Below are 19,266 nucleotides of genomic sequence, written 5' to 3'. Positions count from 1 at the left end.
GAAAATAGCTCAAAAACACTAAATCGACTTGAGCCACCTCGAAATTTTATCCGAATTAGCTGAAAATTTGACAGGAGGCTTATTTTAGCATAAGAAGTGTGATTCTGGGCTGACCGGTTGAATTTTTAATACTTTTTGAAAACATGAAGAGGTCTAATAACTACCATTCCTTAATCACTTTCCCATTACTATTTGTCCATCGATATAGGTAAAGAAACTATAGTTATAGAAACTTACGCCGAGAGTGTATAAAAAGCGAAACACATTTTAAATGTAAATCAATTGTTACTTTCAATCATAACATTAATAGTTACCGTATTCTAAATGCTTCCTATCGTTGTTAATCTCTGATGCTGTGGGACTACTAGAAAACAGACGCAAATATTGGTGTAAAGCCAAGATATTTGAGTCATTTATTATCAAGTTCAAGATAATTCGAATTGGATTAGATGGAGGATCGGCCACATTTCCGTTCCTCAATTTCAAGTTGATCATACGAAATAAAACTTAGTATAGTATTTTTTTTTATTTAAATGCTATTCAATTTTAGTATTAGATGACCGATACAAATATTTAAATACTATTTTGTCACCCCACCCTCGGATTTTTTGCCAAAATATAACATTTTGAGGGGGCAACAAAATAAAATTCGGATAATTTTGAGGATTTTCAAAACATTCTTTAACAAATCCGAGGAGTTTTTGGATTTTTTTCATTTTAATATTTATTTTTTACTAGTCGACCCGGCAGACGTTGTCCTGCATAGTAGGCGAAAATACGCATTGTAAATTGCCCATTTAAAATATGCATACAAATCTTGGTTTAAGTTTTTCATTATTTCCTCAACTTTACTCGTGATTACTTGCTGAACATGAGGTAATATAATATAAACCCTTCGGAAATGATAACGGACATATCAGCTGAAGAAATGAAAAAAATCCATCAGCCGTTTTCGAGTTATGCGGATACGAACACAGACCATTTCATTTTTATATATAAGATTATATTATTATATTATATATTAAATTATTACATATACAGATTCTCAAACAAGCGAAATTTTTTCATACATTCCTGGACAAATTTTTGTTTTCTTTTTTTTTGCCAGAATACGATTTTTGGACAAGGATTCTGAATATTTAAAAAATCGCATTTTAGCCAAAAATGTTACATTTGCAGTTTCTCAAACCCGTCTTTGGTGTTTGACACGATTTGATCTACAAACATATTGTCTGTTTGGCTTCCGAATAAACAATTGGTTGCCTGTTTCTTGACGCGAATCGCGTATTTTTCCAGTTTTTCATTTGGCTCCGGAAGTATTTGCCGAACAATAGTTGAAGAGACGCTTGATAACGGTTGCTCAAAAGGTTTAACTGTATTTTCGAAACCAAAAAGCATCAATGATTTATACTTTTTGCCTTTCTCGTATACAAAGTATACGTAAAGGCTATATGTTCGCTCCAAAAACGAACTTTTTATAGGAGTCCCGGAGACCCATAGTGTTAGATACCGATCGACTCAGCTCGACGAATTGAAGTATGTGTGTGTATGTGTGTGTGTATGTGTGTGTGTATGTGTGTGTGTATGTGTGTGCGCAAAAAAATCTCACTCATTTTTCAGGCACTTATCATTTACCGATTTACTCGCAACAAGTTTCATTCAACGCAGAATCATGTTCCATTGTTTCGTATTGAAAATTGGACAGATCGGACTATGGGTTTCGGACTATGGTTATGGCCAAAATTAACTTTTTTACGTAAGAAACACGTACAAAATTCTCACTCATTTTTCAGGCACTTATCCTTAACCGATTTGCTCGCAACAAGTTTCGTTCGACGCGAAATCCTGTCCCATTGTTTCGTATTGAAAATTAGTCGAATCGAACTATGGGATTCGAAGTAATGGTCAAAATACATTTGTTGACAAGAAAAATTCTCACTCATTTTTTAGGCACTTACTTTTAGCCGATTTGCCTGCAACAAGTTGCATTCGACGCAGAATCTTGTTCCATTGTTTCGTATTGAAAATTAAACAGATCGGTATTAAACAGATATGGCCAAAGTTTATTTTTTTGCCTTTTTTCACATGAGAAACACGTACAAAATTCTCACTCATTTTTAGGCACTTATGCTTAACCGATTTGCTCGCAACAAGTTGCATTCGACGCGGAATCCTGTCCCATTGTTTCGTATTGAAAATTGGTCGATTCGAACTATGGGATTTGAAGTTATGGCCAAAATACATTTTTTTGCCTTTCTCGTATACAAAGTATACGTAAAGGCTATATGTTCGCTCCAAAACCGAACTTTTGATAGAAGTCCCGGAGACCCATAGTGTTATATACCAATCAACTCAGCTCGACGAATTGAGGTGATGTCTGTGTGTGCGTGTGTGTATGTGTGTGTTTGTGTGTGCGCAAAATAATCTCACTCATTTTTCGGGCACTTATCCTTAACAAGTTGCATTCGACGCGGAATCTTGTCCCATTGTTTCGTATTGAAAATTGGCGGAATCGGACTATGGGATTCGGAGTTATGGCCAAAATATATTTTTTTACAAGAAAATTCTCACTCACTTTTTAGGCACTTACTCTTAGCTGATTTACTCGCAACAGGTTTCATTCGACGTAGAATATTATCCAATTGTTTCGTATCGAAAATTGGCCCAATCGGACTAAAGGGTGTACGGAATCAAATTGCATCACTTTGAACTACACGCCAAAAATTTGTCTATCAACCGATTGTCATGAAATTTTCAGGGACTGAAATACAATATAGAAGCTTTGACTATGTATCACTGTTTCACTGTAATTCTTAAATACATCCAAATGCTGAAACTTTTTTCTTAAATGAACTCATAAGATTTTGTACATGTCCCTGACTAACATTTTTTATCCTGCAATCTATCCCAACAACAAAATTACCTAATTTTATTGTCGCAGTCGATTATTTAACTTAATTAAAGTCAACTTTCCCAAAGAAACCATATTTTTTGACGCTTCTAACTATTACAAAAAACGAAAACAAAAAATCAAAAAAGTGCTGCAGTGTGAACCGGCCTGATCAATGAGATTGATGCTCTCTCAAAATCTGACAAATATCAGTCCAAAATTAGATTTCAGCGCTTTTCTTATTTTTTTGATTTTGGTTGTTTACTATAGAAGCGACAAAACAGAAAGTTTTTTGAAAAGTTTACCTGTATTAGTCGGATAAACGAAAATGTTAACGTTGGAGTTAGAAACCAATACGAAATGTTGACGCGAAAGGCCAAATTAACATTTTATGTTCCGTAATAATCAATTTTGGAGGCTTCCGAAGCTCGTGTTTTCATTCCAGACCAGTATCTTTCGATTTGCCGCAATTCTGGTAATATCGGGGTCAAAGGCACAAAATTGGATTACTAACATCTTTTTATAAGATGTGGAATATGGAGGTGAATGCGCAAGATTTATTTTCACACGTCCTGTTCCTTCGGCTGTATTTTCGAAACTACTGGAAGTTTCTTAATTAAATTCACGCAGTGTGAATAACACATGCTGAAGCCGTCTTTCACAAAATTTCGTTGTAATCAGCCCAGTAGGTGAAATGTTATCGACTTTTGAAAGTGATGCAATTTGATTCCGTACACCCTTTATGGGATTCGGAGTTATGGCCAAAATACATTTTTCAAAATCTCACTCATTTTAGTCACATATGTACCCTCAGCCGATTTGCTCGCAAGAAGTTGCATTCGATGCAGAATCCGGTTTCCTGTTGAAAATTCGGACTATAGCCTCAGAAGTTATGGTTAAAATACTTTTTTTCACCAAAAGTGCGTAAAAATTACTCACTCGAAAGAAACGAGAAAGGCACCATCACCGCTAGGTGGATTAATCTGGGTTTTTTCATGATCAACCACATTTTTCTGGTTGACCTAATGAATGTATTTTTTATATTTATATGGTAGTACAGTCCTGTGTATGAACATAGCAGGTTCATTTTTTTTTCTTTTTTTTACCGGTGCTTTTTTCCAAATTTTAATATAGATTTTCACACCAACTATTAATTCTAGTTTATTTAATATCCTCAGTCCTGATTAACTCAGATTTCACTGATTTCAAGAAGTTTATCTTGACTACCTTGATTCTCGATTTGTAGAATCTTTAACTAACCTCGAGAGATCCATCCCGAACTTTCGGGTCACACGGTCATTTTAATGATCCTCCCTTTATTCAGTCGGGTACATGGTTAAGTGAAAGCCACCCGGGCCTTCTGGGTCTCACTAGAGGGCCATCCCGTATAATCATGCCTCCGTTCAGATTCGTTAATGTGAAGCGCATCCTGGCTTCCCGGGTCTCATTTTATTATTCGAAGATCGTACGGATATGTCAGGCATCATTATTGTCTGGGTGAAAATTCTACAATCCAATTTTCTTTCCCTGATTTTTTATTCTTTTCATAGAGTATGCCATTATTCCAAATCCAGTGACCTCCATCCAAAACTTTCTCGTATAGTCTTCCACGATTCGCAAATAATTCCAACTTCTTAAACTTCAAGTGCTTTGGCCAGGGGTGTAGCCACGGGGGTGGTTTTGGACATAAACCACCTCTTTTTAAAAAGACTTTTTTTCGAAAAAAATTGGGAAACTGGTGAATTTTCGTGGGATTTGCACGTGAAAACCTTTTTAATGTTTACGGAAAATTCTATAGAATTGTCACGGGAAATCCTTCTGAATTTTCTCTAGAAGTCTTCGGATTTTTTTTGGAGAAAAGTATTTTGATTTTTTTTCTGGGAAATACTTCTTATCTCCCACGGAAAATTTTCCCTGATCTTCGGCGAAAAATTATTCCGAATTTCCTCGTTTTTTAAATTTTCCAGGAAATTTCCATGATTATATTTATCTATACCCCTCTATTTAGAAAATTGTCTAACTGATTTAGTTTTCATCGTTGTCGACGATAATCTACGTGAGCAAACTTTTTCCGATTTTGATCTATTTTAACTTTTTTACAGTTTGCTGTCAAAGTAGCGTATGACATGATAATTGGTAACTCGGCAACACTTAAGCTGCATCGATCTACCTCAAAGCTCATGCTTGAATTCCTTTTTTACAATTTTCACGTCAGAAGCATTGAATAACCATGAAAAATTGCTCGTTAGGACCACGTTTTACAGCGTATGAGCCTTCAATTTTTTTTATTGGTGTAGGTCTTGTTCTGAATCCGAATTGCGGACTTGTATGCTGATACAAAAACCGAAAAGCACTCATTCAATTTAAAGTTGGTAATAAAGTTCATCAAATATGTTTCCATTGCAACTTTCTAGTAACTAATGCATTCATTCAAACAATTTACAAAAATGCAGCGTCTACTCCAAGTCAGTGTACAGAAGACAACCGGACCGGAAGTCATACTCAGGCCGGAATAAAAACTTCTGTTTAATTTTGTCGGATGAAAAGTTTGAATTTCAAGTCAAGTACAATTGGCTACACGACAAACCAGCTCTCACTAGAAAAATAGATGACAAACTGTAAGCCGACAATCATGCCGATTCAGAATATAACTACGAAATGTAATCCACTCCACACTCGGTTCTGCGAATCCTTACTCAGGGTGCGCATATGCATAAAGGGACCCGTCTGGCGCTTGGCGATGGAACGCTATGCGATTTTAATTGACTTTGCTGAACGATGAGCTCTTGTGTAACCACCGCCATTCAACTAACTACCACCGGCGGTCTTTCGTTAGTGCAGACCGAAGTCAATCTGCACTTCAGGGCGATGCGATGCTGCGCCGGAAGGCAAACTTGGCCCGCCATGAAAAAGTGCTCTCCGAGGAAATCACACCTCGGCGACTAAGCACCGAGACTCGTTGTTATAAATCTCCGACCCGTTGCGATGTGGGCAGCACACGGTTAATAGATGAGTACCGCTAAAGGTAGTGGAATGGGACCTTTGACACAAATCCGCTTCTCTCGCTAACCTTTCCATCGGTTGATATGGTGGCTGGCTACTGCCCAGGCGCTGCGCAGTTTGTGATGCATTTTTCATGACGATATCCTGTTCACCACACGTTGTACCAATCATGCTGAGATTCGTTAATCTTTTTACTTCTTTTTGCCTCTTTTCAGATACGGAAGCCCTCATCACAGTCGGTCACAATCGGTCAAAACGCCCGGCAGCCGAGCATCAGGTCGTCCCAATCAGCTGTGTCTGCCTCAGCAGCGGTCAAGGTAAAGTAGTTTGTTCAGTAGCAAGAACATTTAATTGTTTCTTTTTTCAATCTAATGGTCTCATATTAAGTTAGTCCTATGGTTAGTATCAAAGAATTAGTTCAGGAAATAAAGCAATAAAGTAGAAGGTACTCTAAGGGTGACAGAAAAATCACATCGCGATAAACAGAATACTAAATTCCAATCTAAAATTAAGGGCCGTCCAGAAACCACGTGGTCATATATGGGGGAGGGGGGGTTTGGAAAATGACCACGATAAGCCACATGGGGGAGGGGGGGTGTTGCTCTCGAACCACGTGGGCTTTTTTTTATACAAAAAGCAATAGCGGTGTAAAAATACAAATCAATAAACGCAAAGCGAATCTTAGGACCGATGCCCACGTAGCGTCTTTTCAACTCAGCGTTGAAAAGACGTAGGTGTGCATCGAAAATAACTGGTAACGCAGCGTCGGTCGCAACGTCGATGCGTATCTGCGTTATTTGACCATCTTAGCCTTAGCCCATTTCCATAAAAAAATAAACGAAAAAACAGGTTGCGATTCAGTCTCAATTTCCACAAAAAAATTGGAAAGGAAAAATGGGAAAATATAAAGAAAAAATCCGCCGCGCCACCACCGCAGATGGTTTTTGGCATCACGCCGCCGACACTTTTGCATTAGCGGACTGCAGCTACAATTTTGAAAAATGTTCATGTTTTTACAATAATCCAAGAAAAAAAACTTCAAAAGAATTTCTTGTGGATATTCAGGAAAAATCCAGTAAAGAAATTGCCTGTAAAAACTTTGACTTTACTTCATACAATCCTGATAAAGTGCTGGCATTCCGAATGATTTTTGAACAATTCTCTGTGAAAAATTTTGCTTGGAAATTTTGCTACAAATTGTTAATGAAAAAAAAAACAAAACAACTCCAGCGTAAATTCCGAAAAATTTTTCAACAATAATAAATTAGCACTTGTGAAAGCAAAAACTGCAATTGTGAAATAAGAATTTTTCATAAAGAAATCAAAATGTTCCACGAAAAAAGTTCAAAATTTTCATGAATAAATCAATATTAGCAATAAAGCTATGTCCATTTAGAATCCGGAATAATAGAATCATCTGTATCTCGGTAACGGATTGACGTACAAATAAGGTTAATACATCAAAACAAGGGTAATTCACTGTACTTTAAGGAAAAATTATTGATACAAATAATTTCTTCTTGTTTCTAGTGAAAATTCGCACTTTCTTCTTTATTCCTCTCATCAAAAGTTGCACACCTCCGGAGTCAACTTCCTTGGCACATTTGTTCCACATTTTGGTCATCTGAGTCGCGTCCCGAGCTGTTTTTCCACTTTTTCCACTTTTCTTAAGCTTCCGCTTCATTACTGCCCAAAATGTCTCGATGGGCCAGGGCAGTGGTAGCTGTGGGCAGTTGCGTGGATTTATGTTTTTATCGATGAAATCTTCGTTATTATTGCGGTACCACTGGATGACTTCCCGGCTGTAGTGGCAACTCGCCAAATCTGGCCAAAACTTCACAGGACCTTTATGGGCTTTATGGAAGGTCGACCGCGGTTTTTTGAGACATTCCTCCTTGTACAGCTTCGAGTCCATCGTCCATCGTCGTCCATCGTCGTCACAAACACTTAGGTCTATGTCGCACAGTTGCTTATCTCTTGCCAAAATCATCCATTTTTTTGCAAGTTTGTCCAAAAAGCAAACTTAAACTTCGCAGGAACTACTCCTAGTGCCGTCACCATGTAGAATTTTGGCTAGGCAGCTGTCCGAAATCCATTTTGACGTAGGTTCCATCGTCGATGACAGGATTATCAACGTGGGCGTGCAGACTTTTTTCTCCTTTCGGATTCCATCTGGAATAATTTTGACACGCTGCACGAAACTTCGTGAAATTTATACCACAGCAAGTGGACGCCTAGGAAGGCAAACCGCTGTAAAGAATTCTTGCAGCGGTCACTTTCCATGCCGCTGCAATACAATAAATGATTCCGGATTCCAAATGGACATAGCTTTAAACAATTACAAAATTTTCACAAAATGGATATTTTTTCTACATAATCTCTATATAATAAAATGAGATTTCCTTCCTGACGATTTAACTCGCGAACGGCTTGACAGATTTGCAAGATTTTCCCTAATCGATTCGTTTTGGGATCCGCAAGGTTTGTATATACAAAAGTTAGTGAATTTAACGGGGAAATGTAAAAAGTCATTAAAATACAATTTTTGGTCAGCTTTTGAGGAAAAGAAAACAAACGCACGGAAATTGACCTAGAGTGCGGTGCTGCAAATAGTTCATTGTGACATTTGCAACACCTGGGCAATGCTACATCAATAAAGAGCAATAAAAAAATAAGAAAATAAGAAAGAAAAGCAACCAAATTGATAAAATTTTCCATGAACTTCAAACGGGTTAATAAGGGAAAAATGCTTAATTTTATTGCTTTTTTATATTCTTTGATAGAAAATTTCCTTTTTTTTTCAATGCTCATTATTGATTTTTTCATGGAAAGGTTTTAATTTTTTGTTAAAAAAATATTTATTTTGTTGAAAATTTTGTAATATTTTTTTTCTAATATTGATTTATTTATGGAATGTTTGTATTTTTTCCGTGGAACATTTTGATTTCTTTATGGAAAATTCTTCTTTTATGTTTGTAATTTTTGGATTTAAAAGTGTTAATTTATTTTTGTTTTGTGGAAAATTCTTATTTGTTTATGGAAATTTTGCATTATTTGTAGAAAATTTGATATTTTTTTATTGCTAATTCCATGATTTCTTTATTGGAAATTTCCTAATTGTTATGGAATTTTTTTTAAATTTTTTAGGCTGAGTTTTCATTTCAGTCGATATCGTATCTTAGAACATCGACTCATGGAAGGTCCTGAAAGTAATAAATGAAATCGCATCGGCTCAATGGACCTGCTGGACCTGCTTAGCGATGCACGGATATATCGCTCAGGACTTGGTTAATCGGATCGTTTCAAAACTCCGTAATATCATGTCTTGGGACATTTGTTTCTTGACATGATTTTTGATACCTTCGAGGATATGTACTTCAGAGCAGTTTGGCCTATGACACCCGAAAAAGTACGACTTTTTAGTTCTTTCTATACTAGTGTTGGCAAGATCGAGGAAACCCCTAAATATGTACGTTAAATCCTTAAAAAAAATCGTCCTGAGAGGGTTAAATACCAAAATATAACAATAAATTCTAGAATACCAAAAGGAACCCAAAGATATTAAAAACTGTAGATTTAAAATGAAAACTTTTTTTTAAGCCAAAACTGTATAATTCAGGCAAAGGAATATTAAGGACATTGTGTTACGGTTCTGATTAGAATCATAGAATCTTGGCATAATGAAGAGAGTTTTGAGATTCTGAATGAAACTTGTATGCACTTAGAAAAACCTTCAGTTCAGTTCAGATGCTTCGCTGAGGTTAATATATCTTAAGAATTTCCAGTACCTCCAGAGCTACGGAATATCCCAAATACTCTTAGGAATCTATAGGGATATTCAGTGGTAAACTTCATAATTATTTTTAAAAAAAATCACCAATAAAGAAATTTAAAAAATATATATAGGGATATTTTGGAATATTTCTAAACCATTACAAATTTTTCTCAAAATTTTTATAACATATTCGTGAGTCCACATTTTTTTGTTTCCTCCTGATGCATCGAAGGTGTGCGAGTTCTAGATATACTAATACCTGATACACATTACAATATGATAACATAATCAAAATTTTCGAATTCATGAAAATTTATAATTTCCATGCTGGGTTTAGTTTGATTTTGAATCAGTTAAAATTGTCCATCTTCAAAATTGATCGGATTAACCATATGTTTTAGTTATATAAGGTTTAAAAAAATGTACTTGGAAAAAACCACGTGGTCAAAGGGGGGAGGGAGGGTCTGGCAAATGACCACGATAAGCCCCCGGGGGGGTGGGTTAAAAATCTTCAAAAATATGACCACGTGGTTTCTGGATGGCCCCATTAATGAAAATAGAGAATATTTGTGAAGACAATCAAATTAGAATTATCATATGAGTATTGAAACAAGGAACTGCGTTCGCTATTTCATATCTTGAAGTCTTCCGACGGATAATTCCAATTCTATTAGCTATGCTACACTTAATTGTGATTACAAAGCCATTCTGTGATTAGATCTGTGCAATCTTCATTCAATTCTATTGTACAGAATTTTTTAGAAACAGTTTTTAACATTTGTTGACATTTGGATATGATTCCCGAAAGCTGTTAGATAACAGATGGTTTTGATCATAATCGTGAAAAAAAACCTCGTTATGATAACGTAAAGAATTTATTTAAAACTAATACCCTCAGTCGACCTACATTTAAATTTACCACATGCTAATGGGTTTTGATGTCTCATTTGTGTACCATTAAGCCCAAGTTTGATATCTTACACACCCAATCTAATTAGGATACCACAGTTGAACGATTAACTTTCTCGCCTGCAAATCAAACAACGTCGCGCTAAGTTTCACGCTTATCACAAAGGTGCTAAAGTACACATTCGCCACAAAGCTGCATAATTCGTTAATTTATACTTGAAGAACACGCCATTCACCCTCGCAAGGTATACAACGGATGGGGGGCATGCATCATCCGGTGCAACGCCAACATCAACCAACGCCCTGGTTTCAAGCACGCAAATCAAATCAAATCGTGCTTCCTGGCTTGTTTCCCTTTGCCGGCAACCAACCCCCACCAACGAGGACGTCGCGTCGTTGTCGTCGTCCGGAACGTGAGGGAAAGCAATGCAAAAGTTTCTTTACACCGACTGGCTGTGTGCGACCCATACCGCATTCAGTGAGGTCGTCGGTCTTATCTTCATCCATCGTATAATCCACCACCACCGCGTTTCATCAGCCCTCTAATAGCTGTAAGCGCCCAGAGGGAGCACCTGAGACCGAAGTCTCTGTGGGAGGTCGGTCCACGGTATACAATTGCGTGGCGAAATGAAAATGGATCGTTTCCGGTGGTAATGAATGTAATTCGTCGGTGGTAGATGCATTTATATGAGATAATCGAGTGAACTTTGCAAACGCATTATTAAAACGTTTTTGTATAAAGTACAAGTTCCAAGTTTTATCCAAGTGGATTGAAAAAAACAACAGTCGATAAAATCTCGGAAGAAATAAGATAGATAAAACATTTCGATTGAATTGAAATACAAATGGGTTTGAATTTAGGAACAATTAAAAGTTGAAGGTTGTAAGCAATATAAGCAGAAGATAATCATTATCATATCATTGCCAAGGCAGTCTATATAAAAAAATGAAATATTGTGGCATTAGGCCTTTTATTCATTATCAATGCATAATGTGTACACTTTCTCATACCTCCTTTGCAGGGTGGCCTCTATGCCCAATACTGGTGTCGAGGAGGAATATTATCGCCTCAGGCATTTTTCCATCACTGGCAAGGGTGTAGTCAACCGAGGAGATTCACTGAAGAGTCGTCGGAGTAAATCAAACACCAGTGTCGGTAGTTCCAATTCCAGGTGAGTAAGCCTTCGATGTGTTAATAGGGGAGGAGGTTCGGTTGTGGGCACCGCTCGGTTATGGGCACCCCTATGTATCTTTTGACAGATAAGAGATGCTGTCATTCTGACAACCGTCATTTGTTTGCTATAATAGCATGATGTTTTGTGCTCAATATCAAACCGGATGGGCATCTCTACTTTGAACTAGAAACAAATAAATTTTTCGTACAAACAACACGAAAGTTTTTTTTGGCCTTTTTCAAAGTGTCATAAATTAAAGAATTTAATTCAAAAAGTGATTTTCAGAAAAATATATTAAGCTCGTTTAGTGGAATGTATTAAACCGTCTAAGACGAATTAAGTACTGTCCATTTAATTCCACCAGTTAATTTTCGTTATCTTTGCAGATACGTATTTCGACCACAACTGTGTGGTCGTCTTCAGTGTCTTGTAAGTCGAGTCAAGTACAAGACACTGAAGACGACCACACAGTTGTGGTCGAAATACGTATCTGCAAAGATAACGAAAATTAACTGGTGGAATTAAATGGACAGTACTTAATTCGTCTTAGACGGTTCAAAAAGTGAGTTCTAATGCGTATTTACACAGTAAATTTAATCTATTTTGAGGCCCAATGTCGATTGCCATCAAAATTTTAGCGCGAATTTTTTTCTTCGCGTTCCAAAAAGGCTGCGAAATTCGGTTGTGGGCACCTTCATTGGTTCGGTTATGGGCACCCTCATTTTATTGATAAATCATTCAATATCGTTTTACTTGTCCATTAACTTATTTTTAATAACGTTTTAAGGCAGTTTTTATAATTAGTTTGACATAATTGTTCGAAATAATGAGTTTATTTAATATTTTTGTTCTTTGGGCATGTCTAGTCATTATACACACACTTTTTGGAACAAAACGTTGACCGATTTGCTTGCAACAAGTTGCATTCGACGGGGAATGTTTTCCCATTGTTTCCTATTGAAAATTGGTCAGATCAGATTGGTTGAAATGAACGAGATAAGCAATATTGCCGCTAGGGTGATTTTTCAGGATTTTTTTGACTGTGATGCATACCAATAAAACGTAAATCAATGAAAAATTAAAACCCATTTACCTAAAGTGCTATTTAGACCTTTCTTATGTGATTTTTTTTCAACATCCTCCTTAATGCACCGAGGGAGGCATCATCACTGCTAGGTGAATTGATTTGAGTTTTTTTAGCGTCTCCTGGCTTTTAGAATGAATAAACTATTCCTTGTCTTTAAATCTGGGTGGTTTTTATTCATGCTTCTTTATTCTTGCTTCAAAGCCGCGATAGAGCGATCGAAAACCAGAGGAGCCAAAGTCTTAGCCCGTCAACGATACGCGGCTCTTGAGAAGGAAGTAAAACGCTCATGTCGACGGGACAAGCGAGCGTGGGCAGACTCTCTGGCCGACGAAGGAGAGAGAGCCGCCGCAACCGGGGACATTCGCCTCCTCTACGATATCTCACGACGCTTAAGCGGGGCGAAGATGAATGCAACGATGCCTGTGAAAGACGCGAATGATCAGTTATTGACCGACCCAACTGACCAGCTGAAACGCTGGTTCGAGCACTTCGAACAACTTTTCAAGTGCCAACCAGGCCATCACCACCTCGGCATGATCTGCCTAGGATCCGACGTATAACACGTGTCAATACCGAAGCTCCATCACTGCTAGAGATTCAAACAGCCATCCAAAGCATGAAATCGAATAAAGCCCCAGGGGTCGACCGCATATCAGCCGAGATGCTCAAAGCTGACCCCATGACATCCGCTCAACTACTGCATCGTTTATTTCGTAATACCTGGGACACCGCAACTTTCCCGGTCGACTGGATGCAAGGTATCTTAGTGAAGGTGCCCAAAAAGGGTGACCTGACTGTATGCGATAACTGGCGAGGCATTATGTTGCTGTGTACCGTTCTCAAAGTTCTGTGCAAAATTATCCTAGCCCGGATTCAGGAGAAGATCGATGCGACTCTCCGGCGGCAGCAAGCCGGATTCCGTGCCGGAAGATCCTGTGTGGACCATATTGTCACGCTCCGCATCATTTTGGAGCAGGTCAACGAATTCCAAGAGTCCCTTTACTTGGTATTCATTGACTACGAAAAAGCTTTCGACCGTCTCAATCACGAGAATATGTGGGGCGCCCTGAGACGCAAGGGGTTCCTGAGAAAATCATCAGCCTCATCGAAGCACAGTACGAGGCCTTTTCGTGTAGAGTGCTGCACAATGGGGTCCTGTTCGACCATATCCGGGTCGTAGCTGGTGTGAGTCAAGGATGTATTCTATCACCGTTACTGTTCCTCATCGTAATCGATGAGATTCTGGTAGATGCGATTGACCGTGAACCAAACCGCGGGCTGTTATGGCAGCCTATAACCATGGAGCACCTAAACGACTTCGAATTGGCGGATGACGTTGCACTACTCGCGCAACGGCGCTCTGATATGCAGAGTAAGCTCAACGACCTTGCCGATCGCTCCTCCTCGGCAGGTTTAGTCATCAACGTCAACAAAACCAAATCGTTGGATGTAAACACGGTGACTCCTTCCAGTTTCACAGTAGCCGGGCAACCAGTGGAGAATGTTGAAAGCTTCCAATATCTTGGTAGCCAAATGGCGTCAGACGGCGGTACCAAGATCGACATAGGCGCACGGATCAAGAAAGCAAGGGCTGCCTTTGCGAGTTTAAGAAATATCTGGAAAAACAGGCAGATAAGTGAACGCACCAAAATACGAATTTTCAACTCTAACGTGAAATCTGTGCTGTTATACGCTAGCGAAACATGGTGTGTATCAGTGGAGAACACTCAACGGCTGCAGGTGTTCATTAACAGATGCCTGCGGTATATAATTCGGGCCTGGTGGCCTCACAACTGGATCTCAAACAACGAGCTCCATCGTCGTTGTCACCAGAGGCCGATAGCAACAGAAATTCGGGATCGGAAGTGGGGCTGGGTCGGCCACACTCTACGTAGGGGCGGAAACGAAATCTGTAAGCAAGCATTAGACTGGAACCCAGCGGGACATCGCAGCAGAGGCAGACCCAGAGGCTCATGGCGGCGAAGCCTCAATAAAGAAATAAAAGAAGTCGACCGAAATCTAACCTGGCAACAGGTTAAAGCGATAGCCGGGCATCGCTCAGGATGGAGATCTTTCAAGTCGGCCCTTTGCACCACCGGAGGTGTACAGGATCCATAAGTAAGTAAGTAAGTTCTTTATTTTAGCTAAGTTTTCAAGGCTGCCCACAACCGAACCACGAAATGAAAATGTCCAAAAATGTCAAATTTTCTAAATTGTCAATATGTTTTTCTAAATCGATGAAATCATATTAATTTCTTTGCTAGTTGTAAGGTTATAAGTTTAGCTTTCGATTGCTATGCACATGTCGACATAAGATCAACCAGGGCCAAAGTTATGGACCAAACACAAAAGGGTGCCCACAACCGAACCTCCTCCCCTAGTTATAATAGTTATAATGAGAGTTTAATGTAATTGACGCGGTTTCTAAGCAATTTTAAAAATAAAAAAAATTGCTTTGCCGAAATTGATTTGTTTCCAAAATTGAATGTTGTCAAAATCAGTCAGATGGCTTTGTTGCCAAAATTTAAAGGAATCTATATGTTCTTGGTCGTTAAAGAACTTCTTGGAGTTAAAGCCTTTGGGTCTCTACACGCATAACCAATGATCATTCAGCTTGGTTCAGGAATGGTACATAATTTACAATAAATCACACGCATGAATAAACTTTACGAATGAGTATTTACCCAATAATTAGCATTCGTCTAGCTTGAAAAAAATTTAGAAAACTATAATGTCAAAACTTCAACGCATCCAAGTTGTAATAATATTATAACATTATAGTTTTCTATTTTTTTTACTCATTACTATCTCTTAAAACCAAAATCTTGTATTCCAAGAATCTCATCGTTAACCTAGAGTATATGTTATGAACACATTATTTCCAATGAATCACTAGAAGCATGTACCGTAATTGGAATAGCCTATTGTGGATGTATCTAGGCTTTGTAATACTAAAGCCTGTCCACGTTAAATTTCGGACACTTAGACAATGTCCAATTGATTTGTAGCCATTTCATCAATTTGGACAAACATGAAAACATGCTGAAAGCATCACGCAAAGCGGAGATATTTAGCTGTCATGTAAATTGATCTTGTCAATGGTTTGTGAAAATTTAAAAAGAATCTTATAGGATGATGGGTGTCCGAAATTTAACGTGGACAGGCTTTAGTACAATGTGTCATATCTGAACTATGCTGACTGGTCTTTTGCTCGCGTGTAGACTCAAAGCCCTTGACTTAAGGGATTCCTTGAATGATCAAAAACATATCATGTGAACGCATTCTATTCCTGCAGCTTGGTGAAAATCCGCACAGACATGCGCCTGCAAAATTAAAAACTGATATTTCAGCAAAAATGACGTTTGTTAGCTGATTTTCGGCAAAATATTTGCTGATTTTCAGATATTTTGACAGAAATCTCGTTAAAAACATGTTTGCTTAAGCACTGCACGGCATTAATTACGCAAGGAAACCCAAAAGCCTTGACTCCAGAGAATTCTTTGATGGCCAAGAAAATACACAGTTAACTCATTCTAACCATAGTAGAACTAAGAGTATGTACCACATTCGAAACAGACTGGCTGTGCATTGGTTACGCGTGTAGACCCAAAGGCCCTAACTCCAAGGAATTTTTATTCTTGAATGTCCAAGAACATATACTGTGAACGCTTTTTAATCTTAGAATCACTAACTTAGTATCACTAAGAGTATGTACCACATTTGAAACAGACTGGCTGACCTTTGGTTACGCGTGTAGATAAAAAGGCCTTAACTCCAAGGTTTATTCATTACATAAACGCATCCTATCATCTGCATTGCTAGAGCAAGTTGAATGAGAATAAAATCTTCTGAAGACCTTACCCCAACATTCATGTTTGCCAAAAATACTAAGCCACAAAATACATGAGATCTTACATGGAACAATATACTCACATATAACTGCTCATTAGCGCCGCCTCTTGGAAGAAGGCATCTGAGCACCAGTTTGTTGTCCTGGACATACTGAACAACTTTGTCGAATGCAACATAAGTGTAGTTACAAAGAATTTCAAGCTAGAGCAATATTTCACTTATATATGAATATTGCAAGCACACTAGCGCCACCTATTTATAAAATTCCGTCACAGGGCAGTCCATTCCCTTCAGACGATCTTTGCTAAAGACACCATCTTTACAAATTCCAAATTTGTTTAATAAGAATATTTACAATCATCATATATATAATAGCCCTGTTTGTCTGTCTGGTGACTAGCCAACCAGACGCAGCACGCGGGGGAAATTCTCACAATTCTGTTTCACTTCAATTCTTTTTTACTATCAGATGCAGAAAACAAAACCAGTGACAACCTTAGACAACCAGACACAGCATTTGATGAAAAATCACAGACAACAGATGTTGAAAATTTGGATTTTTTTAAAGCAGAAAAGAATATATCACTCTCAAAAATTAAAAAAAAAACACTTGCCACGGGCGCTATTGCGTCCACAAATAAACTAGTGTACAATATTCCATATATCGGAGTGTCTTGGGCAGCCTAAACTAATGCTTTCATACATACCACCACCTAGCGCTAGCGTCCTAATTCTAAACCAATCAATGCCTCATATCAAAGCACATGCCCTCCCGCAGAACCTTTTTGAAAAGGTGCAGTTCCAAATGGGTAGGATTTCAGATATAACTAAAATAAGCACAAAATATCACTTTTTTGGTATCCTTTTTTACGAACCATATTGGCTAAATACGAGAAAGGCAGTATAACTACTCGATGAATAAGTTAGGGTTATTAAATTAGTTTTCGAAAACAATTTCTTTGCTAGATGCACAGTCATCGTTCTAATATATATAGTATATATCAATTGACTCGGCATTTCTTAATGTGTATGATAGTAGGATTACGTAAAGAGTGAATTCTTCAATTCTGAATATATTTTTTCTTATTCTTATTGGCATTATATCCCCACTGGGACATTGCCAAATTGCACAGCTAAGTGTTTTCTTTTAGAACTTCCACAGTTATTAACTGCGAGGTTTCTAAGTAAAGTTACCATTTTTGCATTCCTGTATCATGAGGCTAACACGACGATAATTTTTATGCCCAGGGAAGTCGAAAAAAATTACAATAAGAACATTTCCTAGACCAAACCGGAAATCGAACCCAGCCACCATCAGCATGGTCTTGCATCGTAGCCGCGAATCTTACCGCACGGCTAAGGTAGGTAACTTTTCCGTTTCAAATTGAGGTCTTGAGAAGAACCGATTCAAGGTTCTCCAAACACACGCGATGCGATGCGATTCTATCGCTTGGCGACAGCCTGCAGCGACTCAACGATAGAATTGCGGCCATAAAATCACTTAGGAAGGGAGCCTTTACGATTTTTAAAACCTTGTCAAGAATCTACAACTACACGCAAAAAAGCGTTCCCCAATTCGTGAACCAGCAAAAATACACCGTGATTTGATTCATGGATTCGGGAACACCAGTCACGTTTTCCAGAACGTTACAGAAAACGTGATTGTATTCCTGAATCCATGACTGTTTTTCCCGAAAAAATACACCGTGAACTCGTTAGTTCACGAATTCATGAACGCTTTTTTTGCGTGTACTAAATTAGCCCTCTCTAGGATTTAAAAAGTAAGTTAGCAGTGATATCAATTTCAACATATGGCATAATGAATTACTGCAAAAGTTTGAAGACGAAAGTGTTATCTCCCATATCCACCCTATCATAATGAAATGAGTGGAAGGCAAATGAGCTTGTTTCTCATATTTCTGAGAAATATTCCTATGTGGTAGTGAAATTGCACTAATATGAAAAGGCAATATCTTATTGACTTAAAAGCATCAAAGTACGTTTGATATGAACAACAACGGAGAGTTGCCAAAATTTCAATTAAAGCAATCGTGATACTTTGCCAGCAATCAAAGGCGTGTGTCATGCATCACGGACTGGAGTGACATTTGCTTCGGAATCTCTCCCGAATCGCTCGAAGTTTTATTTCGGAATCGTTCGGAAATTTGCTTCGGAACTCCTTGGCGATTTGCTTCAGCATCCCTGGAGGATTCTCTTCGGAATCGCTGGAGGAATCCCTAGAAGATTAGTTCGATGTCCCTTGACGATTGTCTTCGGGATCCCTCGACAGATTGCTTTGGAATCCTTCTACGATTTGCTTCTATATCCCTGGAACATTCACGTTGGAACTACTGGATGATTCCCAACAGAAAACATACTCGTTGGAACTCCTGGAATATTCCCGTCCGAATATCTGGAATATTCCCGTCGGAATTCCTGGAGGATGGAGGATCCCTAGAAGATTCTCAATGGAATGTTCCCGTCGGAATCTCTGAAACCTTTCCATTTCTGAAATATTCCCTTCGGACTCCCAGGAACATTCCTGTTAGAACCCCTGGTGGATTGCCTGGAGAAT

The 19,266-nt window shown here is 38.2% G+C and overlaps 1 protein-coding gene across 4 annotated transcripts in view; it reads left to right on the top strand.

The window, feature by feature from the left end:
- The window catches only part of LOC134218367 (serine-rich adhesin for platelets), a 428,012-nt gene that overhangs the window by 299,724 nt on the left and 109,022 nt on the right, over nucleotides 1-19,266 (top strand). For all 4 annotated transcript variants that reach the window (XM_062697307.1, XM_062697308.1, XM_062697310.1 and 1 more), the window contains 2 exons: nucleotides 6,109-6,210; nucleotides 11,600-11,749. In XM_062697307.1, the coding sequence (XP_062553291.1) occupies nucleotides 6,109-6,210; nucleotides 11,600-11,749 (252 nt within the window). The remainder of the gene's footprint in view (nucleotides 1-6,108; nucleotides 6,211-11,599; nucleotides 11,750-19,266) is intronic.

This window comes from Armigeres subalbatus, chromosome 2 (assembly GCF_024139115.2).
Source record: "Armigeres subalbatus isolate Guangzhou_Male chromosome 2, GZ_Asu_2, whole genome shotgun sequence".
Lineage (NCBI taxonomy): Eukaryota > Metazoa > Arthropoda > Insecta > Diptera > Culicidae > Armigeres > Armigeres subalbatus.
The sequence above is the reverse complement of the archived record's forward strand: the minus strand, read 5'-3'. Positions and strand labels throughout refer to the sequence as shown.